Source organism: Diadema setosum, chromosome 11, assembly GCF_964275005.1.
Source record: "Diadema setosum chromosome 11, eeDiaSeto1, whole genome shotgun sequence".
In the NCBI taxonomy this organism is placed as follows: Eukaryota; Metazoa; Echinodermata; class Echinoidea; order Diadematoida; family Diadematidae; genus Diadema; species Diadema setosum.
This window is the reverse complement of record NC_092695.1, coordinates 8,899,873-8,918,105: the sequence shown is the minus strand read 5'-3', so window position 1 is coordinate 8,918,105 and position 18,233 is coordinate 8,899,873. Positions and strand designations below refer to the sequence as shown.

Below are 18,233 nucleotides of genomic sequence, written 5' to 3'. Positions count from 1 at the left end.
ATGGTATAGTCTTGGTTGAGATGGGAATTCAGGTTTTAACTCTGGGTGAGGTAATAATTATAATTAGAAACCACTTATATGAAATATTAAAGAGCATACAATTCTCAGAGGAATTAAATATGCTTTGTTTGATAAAATCAATTTTGAAATGGCTGAGAGTGCAAAGCAAAACAAAGTGGTCCTAATAAAAGGTGGGTCCCACCTTTCTGACCTCTTTGTCCAGCCATTTCAAAACCGATTTTTATCATATAAACTTTGAATTCCTCTTGGAATTGAATGCATTTCAATATTTCACTGAAGTGACGTAGAACTACAGTTGTAGTTATCTCACAAAGACTTAAATCCTGAATCTCCATCTCAACCAAAATTATACGATCCCTTTAAGCACAAAACTCACATTGGAAGGTCATGACTCTCAGTTGGTGTATCATACACATGCTGATATCTCTGATTGTGCTTGAAGATGCCTTGTCACTTATTCATAATGTTGCCATGGAAACATGTCTAAAGGGTCACCATACTCTACTATATAAAAAAGCAAAATCTCTCAAGCTAATTTCTATTTTCTTGAGCTCTTGTTTGCTTCATGGATGGAACAGTTGTATGCATTCTAGAGCAGTCTAGCCGAGTATACACACAACTGTACATTGTGCACACATTGAGAACCTCACTGAAAGACAACTTCTAGAACTGAGAGATCGTACTAACTGCATACAAATCTTAGAGCGTGTTTCTATTGAAAGCACCTCGCGTCACCTCGTATCATCGCAAATTTTGTCCCCCGCATCACCTTGTATTTTACGACCACTCGAGCTGTTTCCACTCAGTGATGAAATACACGATGATGCGAGGTGACGTGGTGAAATGCGGTGAATCTGGAAGTCGCCTATTTTCAAGTCACTGGTAGGCCACTGAATTTCATTTAGTCTTTCCATCCAAAATGCCCCTCACCATCATTTCCTGCCACTTGATTATTAGGAATCGTTGCAGGTCGATCGAGGGTCCAGTTAATGCTCTCCTGGAGCGGGGCTCCGACATACTGACATTAGTATTCCAGTGAAAACGAATTAGGGAATCTACAACTTCGAGACGATATGATTTTATGGGAAAAAGAACGCATTGTAAAAATCAGAGTACATATACACATACAATTGTAGTATAATAGGCTGTTGGGCACGCAAACAATAGACGATGAATGCACGCAATTCACATGTACCACCTCATATACTGTATTTAGTAGGAGTTGGTACAAGGCATGATGCGTGCGAAACTACAGTCACTGTGTACACGCAACTGTCGGAGTGTGCGATGAACCGATTTGAAAATTGGGCGAAAGCTCCCAATAATTCGAGACTTCCGGTACACTGCGAATTTCACAACCCGGTGTGTTTCTACTGAAAACGTCCCTCGCATCACCGCGCATCGACCACCTCAAAAGATGGACGACAGAGCACCTCGCATCACCGCGCATCGGCCACTACCTGATCTGTTTCTACTGAGAAAAAATTTGAGCTGTCACCCCGCATCGCCACGCATCACTGCAAATCACCTCGCATCGCCTGACATCACCTCAAATTTTCATCACTCAGTAGAAACATGCTGTTAGACAGTCCCGTGTATCAAGCACTAAACCAGTATTCTGTGATGTCATGACAAGGTATACATTGTAATATACAATATACCATGATTATATGTACACTGGAAATGTAGTACTGGCAAAAGTAATTTGCTTTTATTCATTTCATGCAGTGAAATTAAAAACAAAAACAAAACTAGGATGTCATCTTCAAAACACTGGAAATGCTGTCAAAATCACACTTTGTTTGCCATCTATTACTACTCAAATCGTGTTGTATGGCGAGACTCCCACCTCAAAAGGTGCCAGAGGATAATCAGTAAAAGTATCTGAAGCATGCAACTTTACAATGTACAGCTCCGTAAACCTATTAAATGTTATATATGCCTCCTCGTGTGTGTATATAAAATTGCATTGTACAGTGTAGTATGTCAGTTTGGACAATTACATTTTGCATGTCGTTACAGGATCTCCAGCTACATTGTACCAAGACCACATACAATTGTACATTGTCTACACACAGGGCGCTGCATTAGAAAAGATACTTTCCCTATTTGCCTGAATGAACATTTGGGCAAGGGACCCATGCCTCAAGCAGGCCCAGGGCAAGTAAGCAAGTGAGTTGGAGCAGACTGCACAGATCTTGGTCGAGCTAGAAATTATGTACACATGCAATTCACACCAAAGGACTAGAACAGTCAAAATATTGTCGCCAACCCTTTTTCCCCCTCCAAAGATAAAATCAAAGGAAATTCATTAATAAAAAATAATTACTATGAAATACTCCAGGAAAAAACTTACTGAATATTGACTCAACATTTCTCGAAATACATGTATGTTACTGGTACAATGTACAGCGTATAAGAAATAGCTTTCAGACTTCGACTTTTGCCTAACCTTAAATGTGATATTTTCCAATAAATGGACTGGAAGGACATACATGTAGCTTGCTGCACCAAATGTCAAATTTCAGTGAATTTCCACTATTGAATCTATAGATATAATCAAAAGAGAAATTTTGGCACCAATCATACCCTGTGACCATTACTGACCTTGGTTACGTCTTTGTTGTTGTTGTTGTTGTTGTTGTTGTTGTTATTGTTGTTGTACCTTGACACATACAATCAATTGTACGATGTGTACAATGTATCATACATCAGCAATTTCTCTCCACATGGTGGCACATACACATTATGCATAACTTAAAAAATATTTATTTCATTATAAATTATTTGTTTTCAAATCATAGCGATTTATAACAAGAAACATTGTACACTATATAGCACTACGAATATTTCAATACTGTCAAAATCACATGACATTATTTAGCAAGAATACTATGCTGGAAATGAGTCAACCTGCAATAGTATTTGTGATGAAAAAGATACAGAAAATAAACATATTTGTAAGTTCCATATTTCCTTAATTTCTTGATTGTCAAGGTAAGTGGCTGTCATTATATTTTGCGATGGCAGAACATGGTGCCTCTGAGAATACAAGTACAGTACTATAATTTCAAAGCCCTGTATTTACATTCTATGCTCCACTGAAAGGCTAACAGGAATGTTCATACACAATCATTGAGCATGACACACCTTTGTACACACTTTAGTATTCCTTCTTGTGCACATTTTACCACTAGTATAACATACCAAATTATTGTTTATATTGATGCATTACCCCTATTTGACTGTTATTGGTAGTACAGATGTGTACATGTACTTGGTTACTTGCTCAGGGCAACTAAACTTTTTGTTCATAAAATGCACTACACATGGAATATTTCACAGTGTGAGAGAAGGTTCATGCTCTGCTGAATGCGCATAAAAATATTAACTTTCCAATGTTTCTATGAGGTACGTGTATCAAAATATGTACATGTCATTATACGAGGGGTGACTTTGAGTTTGGAGGTGTTGGTGCTGCTTCAAGCTGTACAAGTGACACTAGCTACAATTCTGAACTGAACTCAGTTGGCTTTGTAGCAGGTTGACTTCAAAATTATGATGTAAAGATTGGTTCCGTTAGCCTAGTGTTGGACTCAGAATTGAATGCCATCTATCAAACTTGAGCTCCACTACTTTCATTGGCAATTTATTTGTGTTTATCCTATTGGCTAACACTAGTCCCTAGAGATTACCAAATTTGTCATTTCGAGTTTGTTGGTGGTGTTCACTCTTTTGTAAGTGTGACACCCACATTCACATCAAAAGATGCACATTATTCCAACTCACAAGAAGTAGTGTGGCTGTATGTGCATGTGCATAGCCTACAGTATATGATACAGCAACAGTCAATTAAATACCAGTAATGGAAAGTACCTGCACACAAACACTCTAGACATGGCCACATAAATTGAAATTTGTGCCTGCAAAAATTAAGGTTTTTGTAATTTGGGGATTGTAAAAAAATTGTGGCAAATCAATCCTTCTTCAACATCAATTGTCACATACAAAACATAAATTACATCTGCATCCTTCACCTAGACTGTTGGGAATACATGTAGATGATTATGATTGGTACCGCTTGTGTTAGTCTGACCACTGGTGTTGGAGCTCAATTTAAATCAGTTGTATGGAAGATAACACCAGCACAAACACAAGCACCGAACTTGAAATCACCAACTCTAGTCTTGTGTGCCAATGTAGTATAATTTCTTCATGAAAGTTTCTTGTCATTTGTGTGCAATCACAAGCACATATTCTGTTGCCATTGTCTCTTTTGGGGGAGATTACATCACATCATTAAAATTAGCATAGTGTATTCCAGTATTACATCACATTTGAGCCACCAGAGGTATCTTCCCCTTCACAAGCAATTTCATTCTTCATTCTGACAGGCTGGAATTGCTCTTTGCCATGGTCTGCAGCCCCTAAAAGTCCAGAAATGAAGAAGTCATCAAAAGTAACCATACCATAACCATGTTGTACTATGAATTTTGTATAATGTTGTGTCTTCAAGGAAAATTAGAGTCAAGATAACTCGGGTAAATCAACAAACAAATGAGTCGATTGGGACACAAGGGTATATAACTGAAACTTTGCTTTTTCCGAGGTCAGTCCGATCACATGCGGTCAATTGTATCTGATAGCACATAATGGAGGCATTTATTATTACCATATGTCAAGGGTATTTATGTTCCTTTCAAAGCACATTTCACTCCTTTTTTTTTCAGCTCCATGGTTGGCTGCTGTTAAATTCTTACCCTTTATTTGTTAGTGAAAATGATCATAATGCTTGCAATATTTTGTACAGTGTAGCGGTCTAGTACAAATGTACAATGTACAGACTGTACTTGTGACTTATAATTTCATGCATTAGGCTTCTCTTCAAGTTTATATTACCATCTCCATCCATAAAGTCTGAGGTCACATTTTGTAGATTTTACATTTGTTTTTGCAAATAGATTAATTCACAACATACAATGTACATGTTCATCATTGACATCACATCTTCATCAATGGCTGCAACTCTCTCTCTCTCTCTCTTTGCAAATCTTGGTTCATATGGACAAACAGTTGTAGACTAGTATAAAACAGAGTAGTTCCAAGACTAAATAAATAAGTAAAAAGCATTTATCCGACATTTTGCCCAAACAACCACGGCCATCATACACTGCTCGCTCAGGCCAGCAACATTATGAGGTCCTACATCTGATGAGTGATCAATGCGTTAGTTCGCGCTTTCGCGTTTCTGCCGATAACGGTGTGTCGTTACAGATATCTGTATCGGCACCCGCACAAAGGTTTGACCTCCCATGCCAAGGTTCGATCATGTGCAAAAGTACACACACTAGGTCTCTACATGCAGCAGGTGGTCGATTTTTGGATGCCATTGTGGTCAAATTATTGGTGGCTTATGTTAGATATCTTTTTCAGTATCCTTTGTTCTTGCAAGTGAGCAAGCTACACTGTATCAACAACATCGATGCAATGCTGGCCAATTTGCAAGCACTGTTTCCTGTTGTTACTAGGTTCTACTACTAAGTACTACTAAGTGTGGTCAGGTGTATAAAGCGAGCATAATTTGTCCATTGCTGCCTGCCATCAATCAATGAAAACTATAGAATGGGTAGCGAGAATCCTGCGATCTCATTGGTCGAGAACTGTGTGAGGATTTTCTACTGGCCACACGCTGCCTTACAGTGGTTAGCCTTTTGACAAGGCCTCGTGACTGAAGACTGAGACTAACTCGCCACACCGAGAACTGCGAGAAACGGGTGAACGCGAGACCGAGTGGCGCAGCCACGAGGCCTTTTGAAACCTGGGTTTTTTCCCCTACCGCCTCCCGACGAAGGCGAATATGAAGTATTCATGAATCAGAGCACAGTTGGTATGCTAATGAGGACGTGTCAACGCTGCGCGGGCAATGCAGGCAGCTACGGATGAGCAAGCCGCCGACATGCATACTTATGCGTATTCATTAGATGTGACGGCATGGTGAGCAATGCGGTCACTGATTGGCCGCTACCCTATAGGGTAGCAGAATCGGCGAGAAGCAAGGCTCAAGATAAGAAATTCATGTCAGGTTTCAAAACGCCTCGCGGCTGTGCCGCTCGGTCTCGCGTTCACCCGTTCTCTCGCAGTTAGTCTCTTTCACAGCCACGAGGCCTTGCCAAAAGGCTATACTAGCATTCGTCATTCAGCACTAGATGGCGCTCTCGCGCACGTACATTGTTTTCTACACACCCAGTGTGCTCAGTTTCTGAGCACATTCGCGACGATCGCTAGCTGTAGCAGTTATGACAGGGGTGCATTGATATCATTCTTTTCAAAAGTAATACGGCCGTACTGCAAAAAACATGTTCGAATCACAAACCTGAACTACTTTTGCCATCCTGTATGTGGGTTTGCGTCTGCTACCTACCGTGAGTAGCCCGAGGAGGACGATCTGTTCGGCATGCTAAGTCGAAATTTCGCACTTATTTGTCGTGACCTTTGGTGTATTTTGTACTTAATCCACATTGCGCAAAATATGGCAGTATCGAAACTTCACTTTTTTCAAAATTGAAGTGTTTTCTGATTTTTTGAAAGGAAAATTTATCGAGCTCATGTTAGCTCATGTGGCAAGAACGGTACACGAAATGGACCTTGCAATGCCTGTTTCAGTGAAATTGGCTGACCCGATCGGAGCCCGTGAAGAGCTTCGCGGTTGCTGCCGCGGGAGTCGCTATGGGTGTTGTGTGATTTACGACTGCCCGCGGACGCCGTGCGCTGGCTCAGCTCTCTACTTACGATGTTCGGCAAATCGAAGCCGCTAGGGCGCTCGCTACCATAATGGGAAAATCGTTAACGCGAAAAGTTATTAAAATGCAAGATTTTTACAAGAAAACAAAAAAATCAGCTGATTTCAACACTTTTCATGTGTATATTACGTATCAATCTACGGATAATTGATCTCATTTCATGGCTGGTGTACATCTGATTTTTATATGAATATAACTAGCTATACAGTGGTAAACATGTTATCGCGCACTAGTAGCAAGAGTATGTGCACTTGTAACAAAGGTTCGTGCACTAAGCAAGCGTTCGCGCACTCAGTACCAGATGCCTATTGGCTGAAAATCATACATCCAGTACTTTTGCCATGCATCCAGTAATTACTGGATGCATGGTTTTGGGGATTTCGTCTATGGCAAGCCAAAAGGAAATGCATCCAGTATATTTGCCATCGGGAACATGACCAAAAAATGGATTTTTGGCAAGAAAAAATCGTTTGTCCCCATACTATAACACAGATGACGCACATCTTTTTTGATGTCTTTTCATGCGTCAGTTGGAATAGTGTGCATGCGGTAACTGTGGAATTTAGCCTAATCCACTCCGCATCACCTCGTGGGTTAAGCATTCCATAGTTACCTTTTAAGTTACACACACAATTCCGACTGACGCACTAGCTCAGACCTGTGCGTCCTGTGCGACCGCTGTTTTTGCATTGACAATGCATGCAAACCGAGTTGTATTGAACACCGTGTTGTACGAAGCTTTTTAGAAACTTCCATAGACCAACTAGACATTACATTATGATTCGGTGAATATATTCATTCAAAATTTTGTCCTTGATTAAAACCATTAATGAACAGTGAATTTTCGCGTTTTCCCACACCATCCTCATCAACGGTCAAAGCCAATCCATTTTTATGTGCTCTGCGCGCAGTGAAGTGCGTACTAAGCGTATTGTGTGCCAATGTACTGTACGAGCTGAAATTTTCGCGTACAGATATTTTCGCGAATTGCTACTTGGAGGACATTTTCGCGTGTTGTTAATTTCGCGGTTGCGAGGGTCTACCTGAAGTTAGTTATTTGCGCGTTGCTATTTTCACGTGTTGTTATTTTCGCGGTTCAAAGGCGATTTGCAAAATTTGCGAAAATAAAACCACCGCGAAAATTTCAGCTCGTACAGTATACGTGGTCGGTTTCAAAAAGGGTGGTCGATATGTAGTACCTGGCTACCATACAAGTGGTGTTCAGGCTGTGTTTCGCAGTTGTACTACTGACACTTGACAGTGACAGTCAGTGTAGCAGTGACTTCACCGAAAGATCGGTCTGTATCTGGTCGTCGGGGGTATGTTCCGCGGAGACTGCATCTGACTTCACAGAACCCCCTCCTATACACGGAGGAGAGCGGATACAATACAGACAAGTAGCACTGCAGTGACAAGTTGAGGACACAGACAGACGCCCGTCGCGACTGCTGAATGTTGCTGTGCCCTGCTGTAGTAGTTCACTGCACAGGGCAGGGGCTGTGCTGCTCTGTGACTCGCGTGAGTGTTACTGAAGTGAAAGATGACAATCTGGATCAAGAACATGAAGAACGTCAACACCACGGTCTAGACACTAGTCTAGCTAGGCCTACTTAACTTAGCTCTACTGTGTTTAAAAAAGATCTACTAGTATAGTGATATAGGCCTAAACCATGCCATGGCATGATGCCACCAACAGCAGCGATATTAGCATAAAGATGACTCAAAAGAAATTAGAAGGGCAGTCCATAGCTAAAATGAAACAAGAGTTATCAAACTTATCCACATTATCTATAGTTTGGCGATCACAACGTCATGACAAACGATAAATTTACAGTAGGCCCTATGTGCACGCAGCGAGCCACCGTAGTAGGCCCTTAGGCTAGCTAGCCTCGATTGTCATCAACAAAACTGCTGAACTTCGTTCGTAAACAACCGAGCTCTGACACTCCTCACGAATCGTTTATGAAGAAAGACATAATACATATTCTCCATGTTAATTAATGAATAATTCGTGCTGCATGAGCACTCGTGTAGATCTTACCAATTTTACTCTCAACTATGTCCCAAATGATGAACGTTTATGAGTCCATTGACACGGTTGTCTATGTCGGTCAAGTACCCTGTTTCAGACTGTCATGTACGTGCATTGATCATGCATCCAAAAACATGGCACCGCCGCTAGCGCGCTGCGACCAGCGCTAACCTACATGCAGCGCATTTCAAACACAAGCTCGCCGAAATTTCCACATACACTACGCAGCACTTCCATTGCATCGCGATCACATCAATCGTGGGATAGAATTTTAAATAGCGCCATCTTTGACGGAAGATTTATCTTGATGATAAACGGACGAGAGGCTGTATGTTTTTCACTGTACAAGCAGTCGCTCCATGATGAATGGGAAAAAAAGCATAACGAATCAAAACACGTTTTATATTTCATTTCATGTGCATAATCTTTGTCGTTGTATAAAACTATACTAACTTCCTTTGAACTACAAAATAAGACCTGGCATGGAAATAGGTCAATAATCTGTTATCCTCTCTACACTAAAATAATAAAGTGCAATTCCACAGGAATTAAGTTGGCTTGAAGAAACAGAATAAATTTTACTTTAATAGAATGGTAGAGGTTTCATTAAATCCAATCTGAAATAAGAAACCTATGGAAATTTGGTGTCGTACATGACATATGTGTTATTACCGTGTAAATAGATTTGAAGAGGCATTGCGTTTCACCACCTCATCCCACAGACGAACCAAATATTGGTTCGTATTTACATCAGTGGCGGACCTAGAGGGGGATGCACCGGGCGCGCGCCCCCTCTTTATTTTGTGTTAAAACAAAAGATATCAAAAGAAGAAAAAAAAAAAGAGAAAACCTCCTTTGATTTCTTAATTTTTTCCGTTTTTCTTTACAGAATTCCTGGATCCGCCCCTATTTCTAATTATCATTAAAATGTTTTCGTTGATCTTTTGGCCACTGCAGCCTTCTCCTTAAAAACATTGTTGCCGGGGTAATTACAAAACAATGATATTTTCATGCATGTATTATCTAAAATCTCATTGTTCTCTCAACTTCATGTCGGATTTGTGGGGTCTAGGGCAATTAACCCCTGGGCAATTACCCCAGTCCCTTTCCCTGGTCCAAATCCTAATAATCCTGAACCTAATCCTAACCCTAACCAAAACTCCTAACCTTAAACGTAGCCCTAACCTAATCTTTACCCTATCACCTTTCCACTAACCAATATTTAGCCAGGGGTAATTGCCCAGATATGCGATTTGTGAAGGGTTCGATGGATTTGTCAGTTGATGAAGGTTGTGAAAGGCGCATGAATTATGATGAAATGTCATGAATTAAGAAGCTATAATAAAGATCAATATAGGGAAGAGATGATTAAGAATGATGACTCGGACGACGGAGGTTCGAGGTTATATCAATATTTTTATATCATTACAGTATTCCTCTATGGAAAGTACATGTTAATTGTTTATGTAAATATTGTTTTCTGCGAATGCTGGGATATCCATAAACTTAAGCATCTTTCCCCAAAGTCAAGATTTCATTCTTTGTTTTCAATTTTATTATTACCGTTTAACTTCAACTATACGGAATACGATTGGCCTGGGGAAATTGCTCAAATGCCAAAATTTATTCTTTATTCTTGGTTCAGAGTGAGACCCTGCGAATGATAAATCGTGTAGATTTCTTTGATCGTAGAAAGGAGTTGTTTCCAGTAAATTGATTAAAAAAATAAATCAGATTTGTATTACTTGTATCACATTGGAATATTCATGTATAATTTGAATATTGGCGAACTGCCTAGCAACCCCCCCCCCCCGAGATTAAAAACAGTGATATTCATATCCACTTAACCTTTACAAGACACATGCACAGTGCATTTCGTGGCTCCTATACTAGTATATCATCCCCCCTTCTTAGTTTTAAAATAGACCTATATACATCTACAGGTCCTTCGTTTTGGAATGAGTTAGATTCTGGTTTGTTCCAGTCAAGTTCTCTCCATCTCAAGGCTAATTTCTTAAATCCCTAGTTTTGATTGTGCCTCCCTGATCACTGGAAATATGTTTGTGTATAGGACCCTACATGTTTAACAATGAAGTCTCACTCGGGTGACTTAAAGGAAACCAAAACCCCAAATAGAAATGTGGATTGAGTGAATAGTGAAAGCAGCAACAATCTCATTAGCACGAACACATCAATGAAAGTTTTAAATATTGAACAATCGATGCAAAAGTTATGATTTTTTAAAATTATTTTGGTGTTGGAACCGCTGGATGAGGAGACTACCAGAGGTTATGACGTCATGTGTGGACAACACTATTATAAAGAAAATAATATTATAAAGAGAATTCCACAAAAATTCACTTTTCTGTAGCATAATGAAAAGCCCTTGCCTAACCGCTTTTAGAAAGCAGGGGGATATTATTGCTACCCTGAACAAATATATACGTCAGTATCAATTTGATGGAATGTGTAATTTTCATAAAAAATGATTTTTTTTTTGGTGGAATTCCCTTTATATTGTCTTTATATTGTCGTATTGATTTGGAATCTCAGATTGACTATCTTGTGTAGGGGAGAGTGCAGAAGTGGGACACCTCTCATATCCCAAAAAGTTTTTAACTAACCAGATTTCAAGTCTTATCGCCTATTAGGCATTTGACATCAGAGTACAAGCACACGGTAACTGCTCTGCAACAGCTCTGAGGGAAATGTTAATTTTGAATTATTTTTTTTTTCGGACACTTTTTTTGTAGTTTTTTGCATTCAGTGTGAAATGCTTTCTGAATTTATCGTTCGGCTTTAGCAGGCACTTAGCATGCTATAGGCCTATGTGGGCCTTATGAGTTCCAATAATTTACATTAAAAGATTAAAAAAAAAAAATCGGCTAAATTGTGATGTTAGCCGCCATTTTGAATTTTGGGGGTGCTGGGGTAAACTGGGACAGCATCACTGTCCCAGTTCTCACTGCAGTTTATGTTAAAAATATCAAAGGTTTTCTTATTGTTTTCCTTAAATTCTGGACGCCTTTAATGCAACTTTCTCTGATGGACCATAATGTATAATCACGTTTTAGTAATAGATGAAACTCTTCATGACTATAATGTGTTAGTATTCCAGTCAACGCACACACATATCGCCTACGCGCGAGCGTGCACACACACACACACACACACACACACACACACACACACACACACACACACACACTATTATGCTTGTAATATTGTCTAAGCCTATAGTTACTGTTTGTCCCACTTCACCCCAACCAATGCCCCACTTCTCCCAGGGGGTGGCCCACTTAAAGACCCCGTTAAAGGGACTGTACAGTACTGGTTGAGGTGGGGATTCATGTTTTTAATATTCCTAAGTGAGATAGTGAGAAACCTCTTATGAAATATGAAAGAGTATGTAATTTTAAGAAGGATCTAACGTTTATTTGATGAAAATTGGTTTTCAAATGGCCGAGATATCCAAAAAAGTGATAATAATAAAAGACTACAGGCCACGCCTTTTATTAGGATCTCTTTGTTTCACCTTGTTTTTGGATATCTCAGCCATAGACTTTTAGGAATATAAAGTCACAACCTATCATGTGGCCCAGCATCAGTAGTCTCTGGGTCCGAGGCATGAGAGCCCCATTCTAAATATTAGAAAAGTTATCGGAGAAAATTCATCAAATCACAATTTTTGTCCCACTTCTCCTCACTCTCCCCTATACCTCTGGCTTGATGTCAAATGCTATGGAATGTAAAATTGTATGAAATGTGGAATATGAAACAATGACTAAAAGATACATAGCGAACTTGTAGCAAAACCAAAATAAATAAACTGTTACGATGATTTTTCTATCAGCCATAAAGTCATTTTGTATATGATTTTTAAACGCTACTTCTTGCATCATGATACGCGATATTCGTCTGCAATCCTTCCGGGTGTGGGCGTTTTCCGTGGTGTCCCGACTCAAAGGACTGGGTGACACAACATTATGCTCCTGCGACACAATACTCTGGTCTCATTTTCTCCAAGGACTTATAGGGTTAGGGTAAGGGTTGTGTTAGGGTATTATAGGTTTTGTTTGATGTGAGGATTAGGATAAGGGTCATTGTTATGTTTGTGAGTATAAATTTATAATTATGTTTGGCTTAGCGACCGTGCAGCTGATATTTCATATGGGAACTATTATCGCAGGAGCAAAAAATAATGTCAAGGAACCCATGACTGTGGCTCATCAGTCATTCCTCCAAATATCCCTTCTCAGAATATATTACATGTACTCATGTATATGTCTTTATTATTCCCTTTTCCTTCTCTCCCAGCCTCCCCCTCCTCCTCCTTCTACTCCACCATCGATCCTTTTTTTCCACTCCTCTGCATCATCATCATCATCGTCATCATCGTCATCATTATCAACATTATCCATGATGGATCATCTGGCACTCTTTATTATCATGTTCTCGGTTGGATGAATGTGCAAATTTGCGGACAGCGGAATCGGGGGGATGGGAGGGCTGCCCCCCCTCCCTTTGGCTCTTACAAAAAAACAAGGAAAAGCAGAAATTACGCGGTGCGTAATATATGTCCCCGCCGGAAGTAGCATTTTGTAGCCAATGTACAATACAGGTCAAAAATCAAGGTCAAAGGTCAAAGAAGTCAAAGGTCAAAATTCTGTGTAGAAGTTTTGAAGCCATCACATAAAGCAAACGGAATCGAAATCGGGTTAGAAATGGCGAAGGAGTAAAATTTTGTAGCAAAATGTACAATATAGGTCAAAAATCAAGGTCAAAGGTCAAAGAAGTCAAAGGTAAAAATTCTGTGTAGAAGTTTTGAAGCCCTCAGCTAGTGCCATCACATAAAGCAAACGGAATTGAAATCGGGTTAGAAATGGCGAAGGAGTAGCATTTTGTAGCCAATGTACAATATACACCTGTAGGTCAAAATCAAGGTCAAAGGTCAAAATGGGGAAAAGCACACATACATCGCAATAAAACCTATGTCTCTCACATGCTTCGAATGGATTTTTCTCGTGGAAGGGTGGGGGGGGGGGGGGGGGTACCAAGTTGACCTTTGAATCCATGCACAGCATGCATGCAGCATGATGTACATATCGAGGCACTTGTGTGCCGCGGCTGCTCTGTACGTACATTGTACGAGTACGAAGTACACGTACACACGGCCGTACGGCGCACGCAGCACGCGCGCACGCGCTCTGCACTTTCTTCTTAAATTCAAGATGGCGACGTTCACAGTGACAGCCGACATCTGCAAAAATTGGGAGAAAACAGGGAGAAATGAGTTGTAAGTCACCATTAAATAGAGCCATCTCTATTTAGGTTTCGATTCTGAAATCATGATGATGCATTCGCTGTCGAAATTTTATGTAGTGGCTGCGGAGTTATGGAGGAATAGTAGTGTCTTTGTCCACCAGAACATTCGACATAACCACAGATTTGTGCGTGATGAATATCCACCTTGAGGAGTGACAACGCAAGTGGATAGTGTGTATGGCTCTTGGTCTTGGCGGGTACGCGGGTATGACCTGCATGTCATCAACATCGTACTGCGAAGAACCCCGATCCAGCTGCAGCCGAGGACGTGCGGCCTGCGACTGCCTGTCGACGCGAGCGACGTGCAGATTCGGCAGTGGCACACACACCCATCGGCGGCCGCGTTGCTGATCTGTGCAGCAGTTTGATGATGTCACGTCTGTAGGAGAGGCTTCTTCACTTCACTGTGATGCGGATGGCAAAGTCAAAGAGCAGTAGAATCTAGGCCTAATTCAGTGTGCATGCGACACAGCAGGCAGAGTTCCGAATGCAGAAGTCTGTTGCTCCGTGAGGCCTTACTTTCTAGAGTTCTGGACTGTTCTATGCCATCCTTGTGACCTTGTATTCGTGAGCAACATCAGTCATGCTGTAGTGTAGATCTACCAACAAAAGTCAATGCACAAAGCTGCATTTAGATAAAATCAACGTCAGATAATCTAACCAGAGTAGCCTACCTTCAGAGGTCTACATGCGCATAGGTTTCAACACCAACACATCATAGTGCCATCGCCATCAACAGTCAGTGTAGCTCTCCCATCTCGACTGCGTCTGGTTGCCTCTGACGTCGGGCTACCCCAGATGACCAGATGTCATAGCTAGTTCTACTTCCTGCACCACTACCACTGCCCAACAAATCATAAGAGTTTTTCTGCATTATTCTAAGGAATGTTCGGGCATCTGTTTACTTCAATTTCTGCATGCTGGTCTTTTCTGCACCGCATGTGATCTTTTTTTCACAATGTTAAAACTCTGGAGTCTGAAACCATGGGTATAACCGTAACAGGTCTTCAGTTTGTGTTTCTGTTTTTAGATCATTTTGTTTCTCTTCACTGCAAAAGCTTCAGTGGGCATGATGTCCTATGTCAACAACAACATACGGGAAGTAGCCACAGTATATCTACCTACAACGCTGTAATGAGCTTAGCCACACCAGCCTCTCCTCGCTCATTTTTCAGCCTTACAGGGTGATGATCATGGAAAGAGTGGACACCATGAATTGGTTCTCTCTCTTTACCCTGGTGATGCTTTCATACTTCGGCAGCATCAGTACACTACAAGCACTGTGAAACAAAAAGTCAAAATCTTCTGTGTCTTGTAGCTCATGACTGAAAGTCCACAGGGAAGGTAGAGGTGTGCAGGGGCTACACTGTGGCAGCAGTACCTGGCTGGCTGAGAGAAGCATGAGCTTTCATCGACACCAAAGTCACAGATGTGCAAATTGAAGGAAGTAAGCAAGGCTGTTTGTATGCCCCGGGTCTTTCAAGTAACTTCTTGCTCTATGAAATATGGACAGTGATTTATAAGTGCTCAAGGATATCCCAACATGCAGGCGCACTCTCTCAGTGGCAAAGCTGCTATGGACTGACATTCTTAGTGGAAGAGTCAATGCCATTACAGAACATTGAGATGACATCTTGAGATCAGGATAGAGACTAGTTTTGATGCAGATCAACTGCTCTTCGAAAAGTTGAACCACTCAGCAGACGACAGTGATGGATGTATTCAGCCTCTCATCAATTCTACAGATGGCACAAAAGTGGTTGTACGTTGAAAAATTTTGTATCCATGGAATTTGGACATTGCATCTCTTGCTGATGAATAAATGTGGCATTAATCTGCAAAGTATGTAGTCAGTAGAAGGTACCACACTGAACCACTCCTGATCCTGTTGATGCCCACTTAGCTGAGCTGGCATGAGTTATCAACCTATGTTACAACATCCTCCTTCTCACCAAAGAGAATCGGCAAAGTGGATGCACCAGTGCTGCCACCAGAAAGCCATTTCTACAGCATTAACTTTCTCATGATCAGAAGCAAAAATGGCTGTTACATCATCACATTGCATTCGTTGGGACACCACCTTTTCATGATAGATTTCTGCCAGAGATCAGTGCCAAGTCAATGTTCCTGCCTGGTCATCTACAAGTGGACTTCACGACTCTAGAACTGTAAAGTGCAGATCCTGCTGAAAAAGTCTTTACCCGTTGATGATGCCAGAACTGTGTGTAGCTCAGGGACCTACCTGCCCAGCATTGCATCTACTGAGGAGTTGGCATGTCTTCCCGGACATTCCGTATGGAATCTGCATTCTTTGTCAATGATTAAATTTTCCTTTGGAAGCCATTGATGTTCTTTGAATATTTGTCTGTGCCGTCAAAGGAACAGCTTACCTAGAGGAAGGAGTATTGAGCCAGGATGTTTTCAAGTGCATTGTTTCACATCCAGGATGATGGAACAAGAATGTGATAAGTGCTGATAAATTTAGTTAATTCATGATGTAATATTTTGGAGACTCGCATTGCTTTCTATACTAATTGTTTTGCCCAAGGATACTGACAACTGAATGAATTCTCTGCATTGTGCTCCTGAGAGCTACCTGTGGATTTGATCTTTAGCTCTTTCACACATTCTTAACTGCAAAACTCAGCAACATTGCAATCTCTGCTCAGGCTCACCATAGTGTCGGGAAGTAAAACTTTAGACATTGATTACTGATGACAGTACTCTCTCGTATGAGCTATTGCAGTGACCACTCAAAAGCGAAGGTATCTCAATGAGGCATATAAACAATAAAATTGAATGATAACAAGCAATGTTGTTAAAGCAGCAGATAACGTGATAGCAGCTGATCATATAAGTTAAAATCGAACCTGTAAGTTAGATATTTCAAGGGAACGCAAACCCAAAGAGCAATGTGGATTGAGTGAAAGCAGTAACAATAGTAGAACACATCCGTGAAAGTTTGAGAAAAATCGGGCAATCGATGCAAAAGTTATTAATTTTAAAGTTTTGGTGTTGGAACTGCTGGGTAAGGAGACTACTGGAGGTTATGACGTATGAGTGGACTACTATATAAAGAAAATCAAAAAGGAATGCAATAAAAATTAATTTTTCATGAAAATTACACATTCCATCAACTTGATACTGACATATGTTGGGGGTATCACTTATTCCCCCTGCTTTCTGAAAGTGGTTAGTCAAGTACTCTTTCATTTTGCTAGAAAAGTGAATTTTTGTGGAATTCCTTTATATTTTTTCTTTATATTGTTGTCCACTCGTGTACATCATAACCTCTAGTAGTCTCCTCATCCAGCGGTCCCAACACCAAAACTTTTAACATTCATAACTTTTGCATCGATTGTCCAATTTTCCTCAAACTTTCACCGATGTGTTCTACTAATGTTGATGCTTTTACTCAATCCACATTGCTCTTTGGGTTTGCATCCCCTTTAATGATTAAATTGCCAGTGCTGTAAAAGTGGATATTTTCGCGCGACTTAGTGGCGGGTAAGAAGAGTTTTGCATGTTTTTAATTCCGCAGAATCAAGACGTCAGCTACTAGAATGTATGGCAAGCAAAAATATTTGTATGCTTTTATTTTTGCACTAGTTTCTGGTTGCGCGAAAATTTCAACACCACAAAAATTTCTACTTTTACAGTAAATTGTTGTGTAGAAAGTGCATTTTGCATGTTTCTTGGATGAAGCAGCACAAATCTGCTAAAGGTGATGTGCTGGGCTGAAACACATCCTTGATTCAAGTTTTAGGCTAGTGAATGAGGAAAGTTACTCTGAATTCAGTAATGATTTGTGAATTAAGGGTAAAAAGTGTTTTGTGATCTCTTGGCACCTTAGATAATTTACTGACAGTTACACATTTTTAAGACCTGGTGATTTGTGAGACTGCAGTCTGTATTTTGTTTTCACTTTTTTTTTTTTTTTTTTTGGGGGGGGGGGGTAAATGGGGGTTTAGGGATCTCAAGTTAAACATGCAATATTATGTTTTGATATAACTTTTGAGTGAATTTCCTTGTTACTCAAACCAAAGCTGCTGAAT

The 18,233-nt window shown here is 40.4% G+C and overlaps 2 protein-coding genes across 2 annotated transcripts in view; one reads left to right on the top strand and one right to left on the bottom strand.

Annotated features, from left to right (window-relative positions):
- Nucleotides 1-8,988, bottom strand: part of LOC140234626 (probable protein phosphatase 2C T23F11.1) — a 44,074-nt gene extending 35,086 nt beyond the window's left edge. Inside the window, exon 1 of the mRNA XM_072314652.1 lies at nt 8,863-8,988. The gene's annotated coding sequence lies outside the window, so the exon portion shown is untranslated. The remainder of the gene's footprint in view (nt 1-8,862) is intronic.
- A 5,096-nt stretch (nt 8,989-14,084) lies between these two features.
- The window catches only part of LOC140235007 (THO complex subunit 2-like), a 56,481-nt gene continuing 52,332 nt past the window's right edge, over nt 14,085-18,233 (top strand). The window contains exon 1 of the mRNA XM_072315043.1: nt 14,085-14,149. Within this exon, the coding sequence (XP_072171144.1) occupies nt 14,085-14,149 (65 nt within the window). The remainder of the gene's footprint in view (nt 14,150-18,233) is intronic.